The sequence below is a fragment of the Nelumbo nucifera genome, chromosome 1 (genome assembly GCF_055504915.1).
Source record: "Nelumbo nucifera cultivar China Antique chromosome 1, China Antique-T2T, whole genome shotgun sequence".
In the NCBI taxonomy this organism is placed as follows: domain Eukaryota; kingdom Viridiplantae; phylum Streptophyta; class Magnoliopsida; order Proteales; family Nelumbonaceae; genus Nelumbo; species Nelumbo nucifera.
Genome location: NC_142649.1, coordinates 191,742,316 through 191,755,778, shown reverse-complemented (window position 1 = coordinate 191,755,778; position 13,463 = coordinate 191,742,316). Strand labels below are relative to the sequence as shown.

The window sequence follows — 13,463 nt, the reverse complement described above, 5'->3', positions numbered from 1 at the left end:
TACACTTTGACTATTCTTAGGCCGAAAATACCCCTGACTATTCTTAGGCAGGGTTATCATGGTTGTGCCCAATTAGTAGTTAGATGAAGTACCAAAGTTGTGATGCTCTAGAAAACAACACCACATCGGCACCATGTAGGAAAAAACGGTGCTCCAGGAAACAACCTTTTGTTTGGAACCGCTTTTTCCATAGAAAACGGTGCTCCTAGCCATGCCTTGGAAATCGGGAAGGCATGGCTTGGAGCAATGCCAAATTTGGCATTTCCTAGAGCTGTAGCTCGTTGCTGCCAACAGGGCAGTAATGTGGCAATGGATAATGGGTAGAAGTGCAAAAAACATTTCCTGAAGCATTGGTTCCAAACAAAAAAAGTTGTTGTTGCTCTAGGAAATTTCCTACATGGTAACAACGATTCCAAGCAAAAAAAAGGTAGAAAACGGTGCTCCAAGCCACACATCAACAACACCGTTGAGAAAACGGTGTTGCAACTACAACATTGATGCCAAACATATACTTGAAATCTTGACAATGGAGATTTGAGAGAACAATGGATCTCTTTTTTCAACTCGTTCTAGTGCTGGTGAGGTTTCTTATTCATTTTTCCATTTATAACCTATCAGATAGATGCCGATCTAGTGTTTTTTTAGTTTTTCTCTTGTTCAAAGCTTCTTCAACCACATCATTTACAGATCTCTTTCAAAGCTTCTTCAACATACCTATTTTACCCTTTTACAGATCTACTATGTTTATTGTGTTTTCTTGGACCGCCTAAACCTTATTTCTATTTTTTGAATAATACCATTTTTTTGGTAAAAAAATAGAAATAAGGTTTAGGGTTATAAATGTGGGGTAAAATGGGATTATTCAAAAGTATAAAGGGGTACTCTTGTTAGGAAAATAAGAAAGGTACTCTTGTTAGAAAAATAGGAAAGTGCCACATGCTACCTATGAGCACATTTGGAGGTAGTAGAACCAATGAATGAAACAAAGGTCATTTTAATTTTTAGAAGAGGCATTCAAAGATGCCACCAAATGAATCCCTAACACCAAAGGCAAAAATTTCGAGGTATGGAGGTTCATTCAACACTTTTGAATGCCACCTAAAATCTAAGTAGGGCTGTTAATGGGTCAGTTTCAACTTGATGGACCCAAACCGATTGGGCTAGTTTTGGTTCTAGAATCTTTTATTGATGGGTCGGTTCCTAAGGAGGGGTAATCTGGTTAACCAATCACAAAGAGACATGTGGCAAATCCAAACCGTTTAATGACACCTTGGCGCCATGAATGGACAGGTCACACTAGGCCAAGTCGGTCTAAGCCGCTAGGCCAGCTTATATCTCAACTGAAGGAAGATCGGCGGGTCGCTCCACGATAGAGTGGAGCTTATCACTTTGGGAGAACAAGTTGAATGCCGACTTGATTTCCCCAACCTAGGCAGCCAACAAATTGAGTAGCCTGTTAACCTTTGGGGTACCTACCTATGTGGTGGGTTACCCTTATTTGGTTAGCACGCCTATTGATTCTGAAATAGATGGCGACACATCATCCACATGGTAGGGATGTTGATGAGGATCATTGCCAATACTGATACAACATGCCCCAAAGGCCCATCACTCTCAAATATCTCACACACGACTCTTGAATCCCGAGGCTTATAAAAAAGTCACCTCCATGCCTTCACAAATCACAAATTATACACGATTAAGTACAAAAACCAGCTCTTTTGTTTTTTGAATTCCCTAATTTTCTTGCTTTCTAAATAAACTAACTTACTCACCCAAAATCCAAACCCCCCAAACACTCTAATCTCTTGTTTCTTACATATCAATTCGCCGACTTCATCTACTATTCGTCCAAATTATCCTCCACCAATAACTCTTCCTCATTTCCATTTCTTCATCTATATATATATATATATCCCACTGTTAACAACATTAAAAATGATGTCAATTTCAGCTTTATTAAAAGTTTATATATTTGAGTCAAAATTTGAGCTCGGTTCAGGACCATCCTTAAGAGACCCCTTTGTGCATGCGTGTCCCATCTCTGGGTTTTTGTTTCTGTTTGGAGGATCCCAATGCATAGAATCCTTGCTTCAACGTCGAAAATGCAGCCATGAGATCACCATATCACATTACTTATTAACAAAGGTCTTTACGACCAAAAAGAGGGGAATATACCTGTGTATGTCCCGGTCCCATTGTTGAGATTTATCGTATCCTGCACATGCAATGCTTGATTTTCTTCTCCTCTTCTCTCCACCTGTAGGTCCCACCACCTTTCATTCTTTAATTAAAACAAAATTTATATAGTGTTTACATATTATATTAGAAAAAAAAAGAGAAAGAAACCATGATCTGATCCTTACCTGATTATCAAAGAAAGATACTGTCTCAAATTGTGAGACGACCCCATGCGTGTGGGACCGGCGTATCATAGTAGGCCCATCTCAAACTGCTGATGACTGATGAGAGATGGACGGTGGATCATTCTTTTAATTTAACTGCTTTGCTTTTGCCCAGCTTTCTCGGCACTTTTCTAAGACCGAACAACCAGCAGCAAAACACGGATTTGGCTTGGTGGGACACGATACATAAGAAGATAAAATACTCCCCCAACTCCCAAGTCTCGATGTTACTCATGTCCATTGCCACGTACGGCATATATTGTTCACTCCTTTTTTTTTTTTTCTTTTAATTTATTTCAAAAAAAAAAAAAGAGAGAGACGGAACAAATCGTCTTCCTCCCCCGTCCCCCCGTCCCCCCAAGCCCCCAAGCAGCACACAGCCTGTTTTTACAACTAATTCTTTTATTTTTTTGGTTTTATTCACAACCTATTTTCTTGGCCTAAATGGGGAATGCTCTGTTGGCCACCTTTTTTTTCTCTTCTCAATCGGTCCACTCTCTCTCTCTCTCTCTCTCTCTGTTAATTTAACCAAACCCTAACAAATCCAAATCACTAGTTCTTGTATTTGTTCATTGTGTAATCTTGATCTTCTGCTCTGCAACAGCAAGAGCGAGAGAGTTTGCCAGATGCTGCCGTACCAGAGCTTGCAAGAAGCAGAGTTGGCTCTCGGAAGGGAGCTGACTCTGGCCGAGAAACTCTGGTTCAATTACTCTGCGCAGAAGTCGGATTACTATCTCTACTGCCACAACCTTCTCTTCCTATTCTGTGTCTTCTCTTTCGTTCCTCTTCCCTTGGTTTTCATAGAGCTAAAACTATCTAAGAACATAAGCAAGTACAAGCTGCAGCCTAAGATCAGGTTGTCTTTCCAAGAGATGTTCAGATGCTATAAAGATGTAATGTGGATGTTTTTCGTCGTCGTTGGTCCTCTACAACTCGTTTCCTACCCCACTATCAAGGTAATGTTTCTTTTCTTTCTGTTACCATGTTGGGGCTTCCTACATGGAATTTACTCGTTCTTTTTGTAAAAGCATTTTTGTTGTTCTTATTTGTTGGCTCTTTGCAGTGGATTGGGATTCGGACGGGTCTGCCATTGCCATCCGCGTGGGAGATTGTTCTGCAGCTGTTCGTGTATTTTCTTGTTGAGGATTTCGGAAATTACTGGATCCATAGATTCCTGCATAACAAATGGGGATATGAGAAGATCCACCGTGTCCATCATGAGTATACGGCGCCGATTGGGTTCGCAGCTCCATACGCTCACTGGGCTGAGATTTTGATCCTTGGTATTCCGTCCTTTCTTGGACCCGCGATGGTCCCCGGGCATATGATCACCTTCTGGTTGTGGATCATTCTTCGTCAGGTCGAGGCTATTGAGACACATAGCGGGTACTGTTTTTCTCTCCTCGTATCTCTATTTTCCTTTACCTTTGAGTTAAATTCAGTTCAGCGGTAGACGTCTAGTGATGGGTCAGTATGGATTTCTTTATTTTTGGTTTTTTATTGGTTGGGTAGGTGAGCGCTAAGGATGCCAATGTATTAAGATGCTAAGCTAACAGTAAAATGGGCTGAGTCATGTTAATATCCATCACTTGATGCACTTAGAGTAGTTCGCGTCACTAGCAATGCATATTTGACATGGCTTGCCACAATCTCTATGCTATAAACTCTTTTATTTATGGATCTTTGGATTTTGGATTTATAATTATTGTTGAATACTGAATTAGTGGTTTTACTCTATACAGAAACAGAATGACATGTTTGAGAGACAAAGATTTAAAAATTACCATGAAGCTTCCCACTAGGAAAACTTACAAGTACCCTTTCTACATTGTTATTATAGTTAGAAACATGGTTGTCAAAGCAACGCCTAGACGCCTAGGTGACAAGGTGCCCTTGGAGGCTTGCCTCACCTAATCGCAAGCATTTTTGTACATTGTGTTATAAAATGCTTTTATATTCTTAATTTTTTGACATTATAATTATAAAATAGACATTATTTAACTAAAGTATTCATTTTGTCTGTTTATATACTAATTCCATTTTATTATTTTCTTATTTGTTAAGGTTTAATCAACACAAACATTGCTAAATGCTGCATTTTCTTCTTCTTCTTTCCTAATACAAAATAGGGGTTCAGCCCCCATATTTTTTGAATTTTTTTTTTCTTTCTTTTTCTTATGAATATGTTGATTTTCCATATTTTAACATGAAGTTTATACTTTTCTTATGAAAATTATGGATAATTATTAGGGAAAATTGTTTTTACTTGAAAAAACCCATAACCTAGTTCAGAGCCTAGGTGACTAGGAGACAAGGTGCTCCCTTGTCACCTAGCCTCGCTTTTGTGCCTTGAAAACTATGGTTAGAAATAAATTTTATGTAGCTTTCACTACCTTTGGCTTGTGGTGCTTGCAAGTCATTTGTGCTTGTCACCAATTTTTCTGTTCAATGGTTTTTTTAATGTGCAACTTAATAGTATAGCTTGGTTCCTCTTAGCGGCACTTGAAAAATTAAGTAGCGTTATCATTAGCTAGAGATGGTATTTGGTCATGGTTTTTACGAAACTTGATCAGTCTAGCATGGTTACCAATGGATTTCCTAGTTAATTGAAGGTGGCCAATTTTCCTTTCAGTTGGTTTATTTCAATTTCCTTGGACATTGCATTGATTTTAACATGTACATATGCATTTCATGCAAATAAGATTCTATTAGTAGAAACTTCTATGCTAAGGTAAAAATGTGGTGACAATTTTGGTTTATTTGACAAAAATGGATTTATCTTAATCGTAATTGATTACATTGTTCATTGTCCAACTCAAAATGCTTTGATGGGTTTTAAATTTCAATTTGTCAACAAAGATAGAGACATAGGGTCCATTTGGTTCATAGTATTGGAATACAAATTATTTAGATGAGCCTACAGAATTAGGAAGAAGTTGAACCCCAATTCTAATTCTTTTCATTTGGATGCCTACATTACACTTCATTGATTTCCACATTCTTGTTAGGAGAAAACTGAAATTGATATAAGAAATTCAAGCGCTAGAACTTCAGATCATCATCCATGTGCAACTCATCTTGGATAAGAATTTTATGCTATGGTGGCATCTAATTAGATGATTAGATTGGGGAACACTGATGTATATTGATAACATAGTAAACTTTGCAGACTCAATTTTTGTAAAGAACCCTTACAAAAACCATTAAATAAAGAATTGGTAGAATTTTGTGGCAAGGTCTAGAATAGATTTGCATGAGTGTCAAGATCCCTTTGTTCTTTTCTTTTATTTCTTCCTTTTTCTTCTGAATTGCCCAACTTCAAAGTTATATACAATGTGGCATGTCAGTATGAGGTTGAGATGGGCCAATTGTGGAGTTTGGTGAACCTTGCAAGCCATTGAGACATGAGTAATCGGAAATACCATGCTTAATCACAATAACGTACATTAAAATAGTATAGATTATTATGACATTATATTGCTGATGATAAATAGTCATATTTGTTATGTGATCATTTCTTTTCTTTATTCAAGAAGCAGCAATGGGTTACTCCACCCAACATAGCAGTGCTGTTATCTTCTTGGAGATGGGGGTTTTCTGCTCATGGTAAAATCTTGCGGAATCTTTTGCCTTTAGCTGGGTGTTGTCTCTCTCTCTCTCTCTCTCTCTAAGCCAAAGCCTCTTCATCTATTCAGATTATGGGTAAATAGAATGGACCCTTTGGAGGTGGGTGGGTGTGTTTAAGATTTTTGAGGGCATTATGGACAGTATGTTTATAAATCATTGGGATATCATTATATATGGAGGCTGCTAACTTTTTGTGGATATCGTGTACATGTCATAGTTACAGATACTTCTTTTTGTAAGTACTTCATGAGGGAACCTATCCGTCTTTTTGTATTAATTCAAATTTGTTTCCATTAGCCTATAAAAAACAGTATCATTTGGTCTGAACTTTGAGCTGTCCTCTGTAAATATGGCAAAGGGATGTATCATCATCCAGATTAAAGAAAAATAACTGTTCTTTGCATAATTACTGTGACTTGTTATTCCTTGTGAAATCTGTAGTATTTGTCCTATGGAAGTATGGAACCTTTAATTAGTTTTACCAATTGTGATAAACAGGCCTTCTAGCACTGAAATTTCTGATTACTTTGTTTAATGTTATGATAATCTATTTTGATGTAAATGCAATTTGAATGGAACTTATACATGCATTTTAAATTGCTGATGCATCGATAGTCAGTCAAAAGACTCAAAACTTGTTGATGCTTTCTTTGTCATTCCCTTAATAGGTTTCCACTTAATCTTCCTGATGCTCCTCTGCTATTCTACCATCACCTAGGTGTTAACAAAAAGCATCTTTTATTTTTTTGATAAGTAGGTGTAGCAAGAAATACTATGCATATTTGATTGTGTTGTTCAGGTCACAGGATTTGTTTGGTTCCTTTAATTTTGACAAGGCACTTTATCTGTGAAATGACTATACTTATTTGATTAATTCTGTAATTTGCAACCACAAAGGCTCCTATAACAACCTCCCCAAACTTCCTGCCACCTGTGTCAGTAGCAAAAGCAATCTACCCTGTATTGCTTGGTTTGGATGGCAATACATTTTTAAGAGGTGCAGCCCAATCCAGTAGATATTATCAAACTGGTCACTATGGAAAAAATATCTCATGGAACACAACCCTAGGATATAATATCTACTAATAGTGGTTGATTGAAAGTGGTATTGACAGTTAGGCAACTTTACATGGTAAACTCCAACCTAGTGATTTAAAAAGCCACTCCTTGGGCGTGCCTACGCACAGGCAAGGTGCATTTTAGGGTATGCGCCTCGTCTAGGCCCCAAGTGCATCACTTTCAAAAGGCATATGCCTGGTGCACCTTGTGCTTCAGCCTAGGCTAAGCTGGTGCACCTTTTGAAAATTTGTACACAATTTTCTGTTTTTTTTTTTTTTTTTATGTCAAGTGGCTAAGCTGGGGGCTCTGCCCCTGGACCTCTGACCAAACAAGTCCATATCAGAGTCTTAAATTCTTAATCCCTATTGTCTTCTAGAAATATCTTTTATTGGGATGAATGAATGAGCAACATGATAAAAAATCTTGGTACAAAGGCCGCTCATAGAATTAGGAATGCATAATGTTTAACATCACCATCAGCTATTTGAAGTAATGCAATTGGGAATAAAAATAAAGAGATTGAGAGTTTTACATGCTTGAACATGTTTTATATGTTACACTTGATTTTGTTTTTAAATTTTCATTTTATATATGTTTTATATGTTATGTTTATGTATTTTAATTTGAGATAATAGGTGTTTTAGAACATTTATCTTATAACTTAAGTTAATATTTTTAATTAATATTATGTTTAACATTTTTTTTTGCATATTTTAAGTTTTTTTTTTTGGAATTTTCTAGTTTTTTTTAGCGTTTTTGCACCTTGCTTCGAAAAGGTGTGTGCCTCGCGCCTTGGGTGTAAAATGCCCCTTCTGCTTTTAAAACACTGCTCCAACCTTGAAACTCTATATATTAAGGAAAAGATGAAGGTCTTATTGTGTCTAAAAGTTGTGGAATGCAAAAGGGAAACAAGGTTATCTCAAGTATTCCTGGATTATTAGTGGCTGATTAGCTTGTGGAATCAGTTTAAAACAATCTATCTACTAGCTTGTTGACTCTACCTCATAAATACATATTCTGATGCCCATATCATATTTCATATAGCTTTTGCACTAGTGACTGAATCAGTGCAGAGTTGAACATGGTAGGTATTCTTGTAAAGTTATTAATTAGCCTTCCAACTGGTTGAAGGTTTTGCAAATTGGAAAAAAAAATGAACTTCATGCACGAAAAGGATGAATAGGATGTACGCATATGATGCAAAATGAGTTTGTTTGAATCTTTTCCATTAAGAGTATGTTTAGGTTTTTATTTTCTTGAAAGAGAAGTTGGTTTGTTATTCTAGTGGTGTGGCTTGTGAAAAATGTCTTTGATATCATTAAATTGGATTCTGTTTTTTCTTTCCTTTTTCCCTAGGAATGCAATTCCTCTTCATCCTCATAAGTGAACAAAGTCTTTGATATCATTGAGAGTATGTTTTGAATATGCTGACTTTTAGTGGATGTGATGGGATCTATTAAATGTTTAGTCCTGATTGTTGGTTACATTATCCATTTATGGTCTGTCACTATAAAAGTTTCCCATTTAAGCTTATGCTGTTTGCAATTGCACTCTATAGTTTGATTAAAGATCAGAGTTCATACTGTATGAATATGTCAGAGCATTTTTAATTCTTAAATTTAGGTTAATATTTTCTTATTATAGTTAATAATTTCTGCTACAATTAATCTTATTGTTTATGAATCACTCACAAGTGACTAAACTAAGCTGATGCAAGTGTTCACATGATAGAACTTTTTTCTGATGCAATTTAATACTAGTAAGATAAGATTGGGAACCTCCTCATTTTTCTTTTTCACAGGCTACACTTTGGTAGCTTTCAGTCATTCAAATGCAGCTATTAGGGTCTCACAGCAACTTTTTAATTTTTCACTGTTGTACAGGTATGACTTCCCCTGGAGTCCCACAAAGTACATTCCTTTCTATGGAGGAGCAGAGTACCATGATTACCATCATTTCGTCGGGGGTCAAAGTCAAAGCAACTTTGCTTCAGTGTTCACCTACTGTGATTACATTTATGGCACTGACAAGGTTAGTCAAAAGCAATCTTCAAAATTTAGTCACATTGGTACGAGTCTGATGGAAAATCTAACATATTGCTTCAATTCATTTGATCAGGGTTACCGTTACCAGAAGGAGCACCTTAAAAAGGTAAACCTGCTTCAATCCTTGTGAACTACCCCTGGTTGGTTTCTTTATGGGGTGAGGGCCGGGGGCTCCCTTTGTTTCTATATGTTGGAAGTTCATTTTTGGTTGAGTGTAATTTATATTTTGGGGTGGAAGGCCGTCTGTCCAGTGTCGACACCCTTTTTTCTTCTCCATGCAGGGGTTAAGGATCCACTACTTGTTTCTTGATGCAGAGAGTGTGGAAAATCTTCAAAGGAGATTTTGTGCCTGTTTGGGAAAGCTATCAGGTGGCAGGTCTTAGCTTTGCTAGGTGGGCCCTACCTGGAAAGCCTGGAAGCAATGTTTGGTGGAAATTCCGGAAAGACCATGCTTGCTTTGGTTCAGCCAAAAAAAGGCTGAGAAACCCGGAAAGCCATGAAGCTATATTTGGTAAAAATCCGGGAAGCCGAAAATAGGCTTACATGAGCCAAAAAAAAAGGACTTTCCAGTAAATCAGTATCTTAGTTACCTTCTCTGAAAGGGGCTCAGTCAATGCAGAAGCCCTCCCAAACTGGCCCTAGTAGCTTCTCTAAAGCAGCAGTTCAATCAAAGCTTCAACCCTCCCAAAAGGGCCCTCTCCTAGGTCAAATGTAGCCAGTGGTGGATCCCAAACCCTCTTTATTATTGGGCATGCTATTATTAGATATTACATTTGTCAATTTGGTATGAGACAGTCTCACATGTTGGAATTCATTTATTACGTTGTTTGGTTCCTTTCTGATTGTTTCCTTTTCATTGTAACCAGTTGAAGGACTGGGGAGGCAGCTGTGAACAAAATGGAAATGGATACCACATCTCAAACCAAGATCTGAAATCTGAGTAGCTGTGGAACTGTTGAAGAGGTATTTGTAAAACTTCCCTTCCTGTGTGCTTCTTCTCACTATGGAAGAGTGGACTCTCAACTATCCTTGGTTCCCTAGTTGACATCATCCATCGTTCTTATGATTGGTAGTAGTAGAAACCTGAAATTTTCCAGTGTGGTGGGTGGGGACTAACATGCTACTTTCATATTCATGTAGTTTACGGGAAGCTTTTGTAATCACTGGGGAGTAGTCTAGCTTCAGAACCGAATTTCTTATGACCTTATTTTCTGCATGAGAATTTCTGTGAATCAGGATCATGAGCTTGTATTATGTTTAAAGTTTGAACCAGCTTCTGTTTTCCCTGTCTTTCTCGGGTAAGTATGTAAATTGAAGGTATTTTAGTAATCTTAAGGTCTTCTTGTCTTGTAGTCAAAACAACAAAGAAAATATCCTTTACACCTAAGTCATTAAATGTCCCAAATTCAACTGCATGAAACCCTTTGTTGGATAGCCAAATGTACAAACTAGGAGTTTAAGCTTGAACTTGTACCTAGAAATTCAAATCCTTTCAAGCTCCTCAAAACCTCTGAAGCTGCCTGATGGCTTTGTCAGAAGAGGCCATGTTTCAATTCTTCTCAAGTCTTTATATTATCAGTGTTAAAATTGTTCTGCATAAAAAGGATTGATGGTTAGTCACGTAGTGTTAATGATGGAAGAGGGTATTAGAAAATTTGTACGGAACCTAAGAGTTTAACCAATCAGAATCCCTAGGTGAGTGAGTAAAATTCTAATTCCTTGTTTATAATAATAATCAGTTTAACCTCTTACCTCAGTATTGAATGTTTTTATAAGAAAAATATTTTTTTTCAAGAATGAGAGGTATTATTTGAATACATAAATTGGTTTAACGCTATGCTAAGAGAGTGAGAGCCATGCCATTTGCGCATTAGCTCTCCACTGACTACACATAGCCGCCTAAGAGTAGGTCTGGGTGTCAAGGTTTTAAAAACCGACCTGGAACTGGAACTGTTTTTGCCACCTATTTTCGGATTTGCCACCTGGGTGTCAAGTTTCATTTCATCTTAAAAAATAAAAAAATGGCCAAAAACCATTGAATGGGTTGTCCGTTGGACCATAGGTTAATGGATCGCTGACCAAATCAACAGTGGCCAAGGACTGAATTAAGGGTGAAATGGAACCAGTTGGATGATTTTCAGGCCAAATGGTTTGATTGTCTAGATAATCGACCCGTGTGATCGAAATGTTGAACCGGACAATGGTTTTTGATCGTTTTTTATTAGTTTTTATTTTTTAAGTCAAAATGGGCCATCCATTTGTACTGGACGATTGGATGGTTCAAACTAGGAACCGGTCCAAAATGGTTCCATCTCCAATCCGGTTTTAAAAGCCTTGGTCATGGTTAAATGGCCTCTTTGAGGGGTGGTGGATGCCTACCCTCAACATTCTTATTACCTTGTGAGATGGCCCCGATTAATGGTTAAATGGCTATCAAAGTTCTTTATGAGTTGCATCTTATACTCAAGGGGAGAGGTTGGTCATTTTGGTGCCCCATCCCCATGTCTAGCCGGATCTAACTATCCCTATGGAGCCATCAAGGTCTACAAACGCTTACAACACAAAAAATTTGTCCCGGCTCAAACACCACACAGGTTAGTGGGTTACACACAAGACAGAAGACTACGCCGGTTATAGATGTAGTGAATGAAGTGTAACTGTGCAACTGTGTGTTGTGAGAAAGAATACTCTGCCGGTTAGAGAGAGAGAGAGAGAGAGAGAGGGTATTAGCGGTTTCTATTTACCCTCTCGCTCGGCATCTCTTTGAAAACCCAACCTTCGAATCCTGAGCTGAAGCTGCGCTGCGGCTGCTAAAAAGCTCACAGTCTGAACAGGGCTTAGTATCTGAATCATTTTGGTTGCTGTGTTTGCTCGTAACATGTCTGCACTCCCCAGCAAAATCTCGAACTCAGTTATCATGCTTTCAAGCACGGGATTGGCATTCCCCTCCTCCCCGTTCACCGCCCTCCCTCTCCGCCTCAGAAGTTCAGACAGGGGTGGCGCCACAACGCTCTCCTGTAGCCTCGCCAGTTCCTCCTCCAGTTGCCGCTCCTCCGCACTTGTCTCAGCCCTCAGCGTTTCCATCCACTGCACTTGGTCCTGCGACAGGTCCCCAACGGAATTGGCAACGAGCCGGAACACCAGTCCGGGTCTGAACCCGCCAATCCAGAACAAGGCCCGCTCTAAGGAGCTGAACCAGGGGGGCGACAACACGAGGAACACGTCCCTGTGAGCCGCTCTGGATTTCTCCCCCAAGTACTGTTGGTAGTGTGACAGGACCCGCGCGATGAGATCTCTAAGGTCCTGCTCGCGTGAATCGTCGTGGCAGAAGCGTTTTGCATAGACAATCTCGTCGAGGAATTGTTGTTGACGGACAAGCCAGCCTTCAAGAAAGGCATGGAAGGAGTTTCCATTGCTGTTGTTGTTGTTGTGTCTTACTGCTGAACCATATACCATCGTTTTCGTCTGTCCTGGCCTTCTCCTCCTAGCCGAGCTGAGAACCGAAACTGAATAGCTAATTGGGGTTTCTTGTTCGTGGGTTCGTTCAGGATTTTGCTTCATGGGTTAGATCAATTGATACTCCATTACTCCTCCGAGCCGACTTAAAGAAACAGATCACAGAACACACGTCGGCATAAATCGTCGGACTTGGCGGGAAGCCATTGGAGGGAAAGGCGGAAAGGCGGAAAGGCGGTGGATTGACCCACAAAATTTTAACACTTGATTTTATCATTACTGGAGCGATCTCTCCATCCTCTCCCTCCACCTCCACCTCCACCTCCACCGCTTCAACTTCTTCCATATCAAATCAAACGTGCATTTTGCATAAATAAAACAAAAAAAAAACGTTAATTGCTTAAACCTCCCCTGTAATTTCTGATAGTTGCACTTTAGTATCCAGCTTTATGCTAATGTCATATCATGCTTCTCCCTAAATTTTCTGACATTGTTGTATCTACACCCCTTCATAAAATGGGTAAAATTATCAAAATACCCAGCTTTGACCGTTTGAATGGTAAATTGAATTCTAAATTTTTCAATGACCATAAAATTCATAAAATATGTGTGTTTTCCTGTATAATTTGTCAAAATTATATTTATTTTTTAAATTATATTTTATTTTTGTAAATTTTACCTTTTTTTACTCGATATATACATATATATATATATATATTGTAATTTTGATTTTTTGGCTAAAATATATTTTTGAAAACCACATTTTTTCATTTAAGGGCAATCTTAACATCTAAAAATATTGAGATTATGACATCTGCAAATTTGATTAACAATCTAATGTTAGTTAATGGAGGGGGAGTAGATACAACAA

General features: G+C 38.3%; 2 protein-coding genes across 4 annotated transcripts; one reads left to right on the top strand and one right to left on the bottom strand.

Moving 5' to 3' along the window:
* Positions 1-2,680: 2,680 nt before the first annotated feature.
* On the top strand, positions 2,681-10,465 carry LOC104611828 (methylsterol monooxygenase 1-1-like). 2 transcript variants are annotated; one of them, XM_010279057.3, is made up of 6 exons: positions 2,681-3,361; positions 3,469-3,791; positions 8,975-9,122; positions 9,210-9,242; positions 10,003-10,099; positions 10,277-10,465. In XM_010279057.3, exons 1-5 carry the CDS (start codon positions 3,032-3,034, stop codon positions 10,078-10,080), a joined length of 912 nt encoding a protein of 303 aa, XP_010277359.1. In that variant the 5' UTR covers positions 2,681-3,031; the 3' UTR covers positions 10,081-10,099; positions 10,277-10,465. The 2 variants fall into 2 exon arrangements, with proteins under 2 accessions (XP_010277359.1, XP_010277358.1); XM_010279056.3 differs by having other exon boundaries at positions 10,003-10,465.
* A 126-nt stretch (positions 10,466-10,591) lies between these two features.
* LOC104611829 (protein ZW2-like) lies at positions 10,592-13,156 on the bottom strand. 2 transcript variants are annotated; one of them, XM_010279058.3, is made up of 2 exons: positions 11,881-13,156; positions 10,592-10,728 (listed from the first exon to the last, which is right to left on the bottom strand). In XM_010279058.3, the coding sequence occupies exons 1-2, from the start codon at positions 12,695-12,697 to the stop codon at positions 10,718-10,720; spliced, it is 828 nt and encodes a 275-aa protein (XP_010277360.1). In that variant the 5' UTR covers positions 12,698-13,156; the 3' UTR covers positions 10,592-10,717. The 2 variants fall into 2 exon arrangements, with proteins under 2 accessions (XP_010277360.1, XP_010277361.1); XM_010279059.3 differs by having other exon boundaries at positions 10,593-10,728; positions 11,913-13,155.
* Positions 13,157-13,463: the final 307 nt, after the last annotated feature.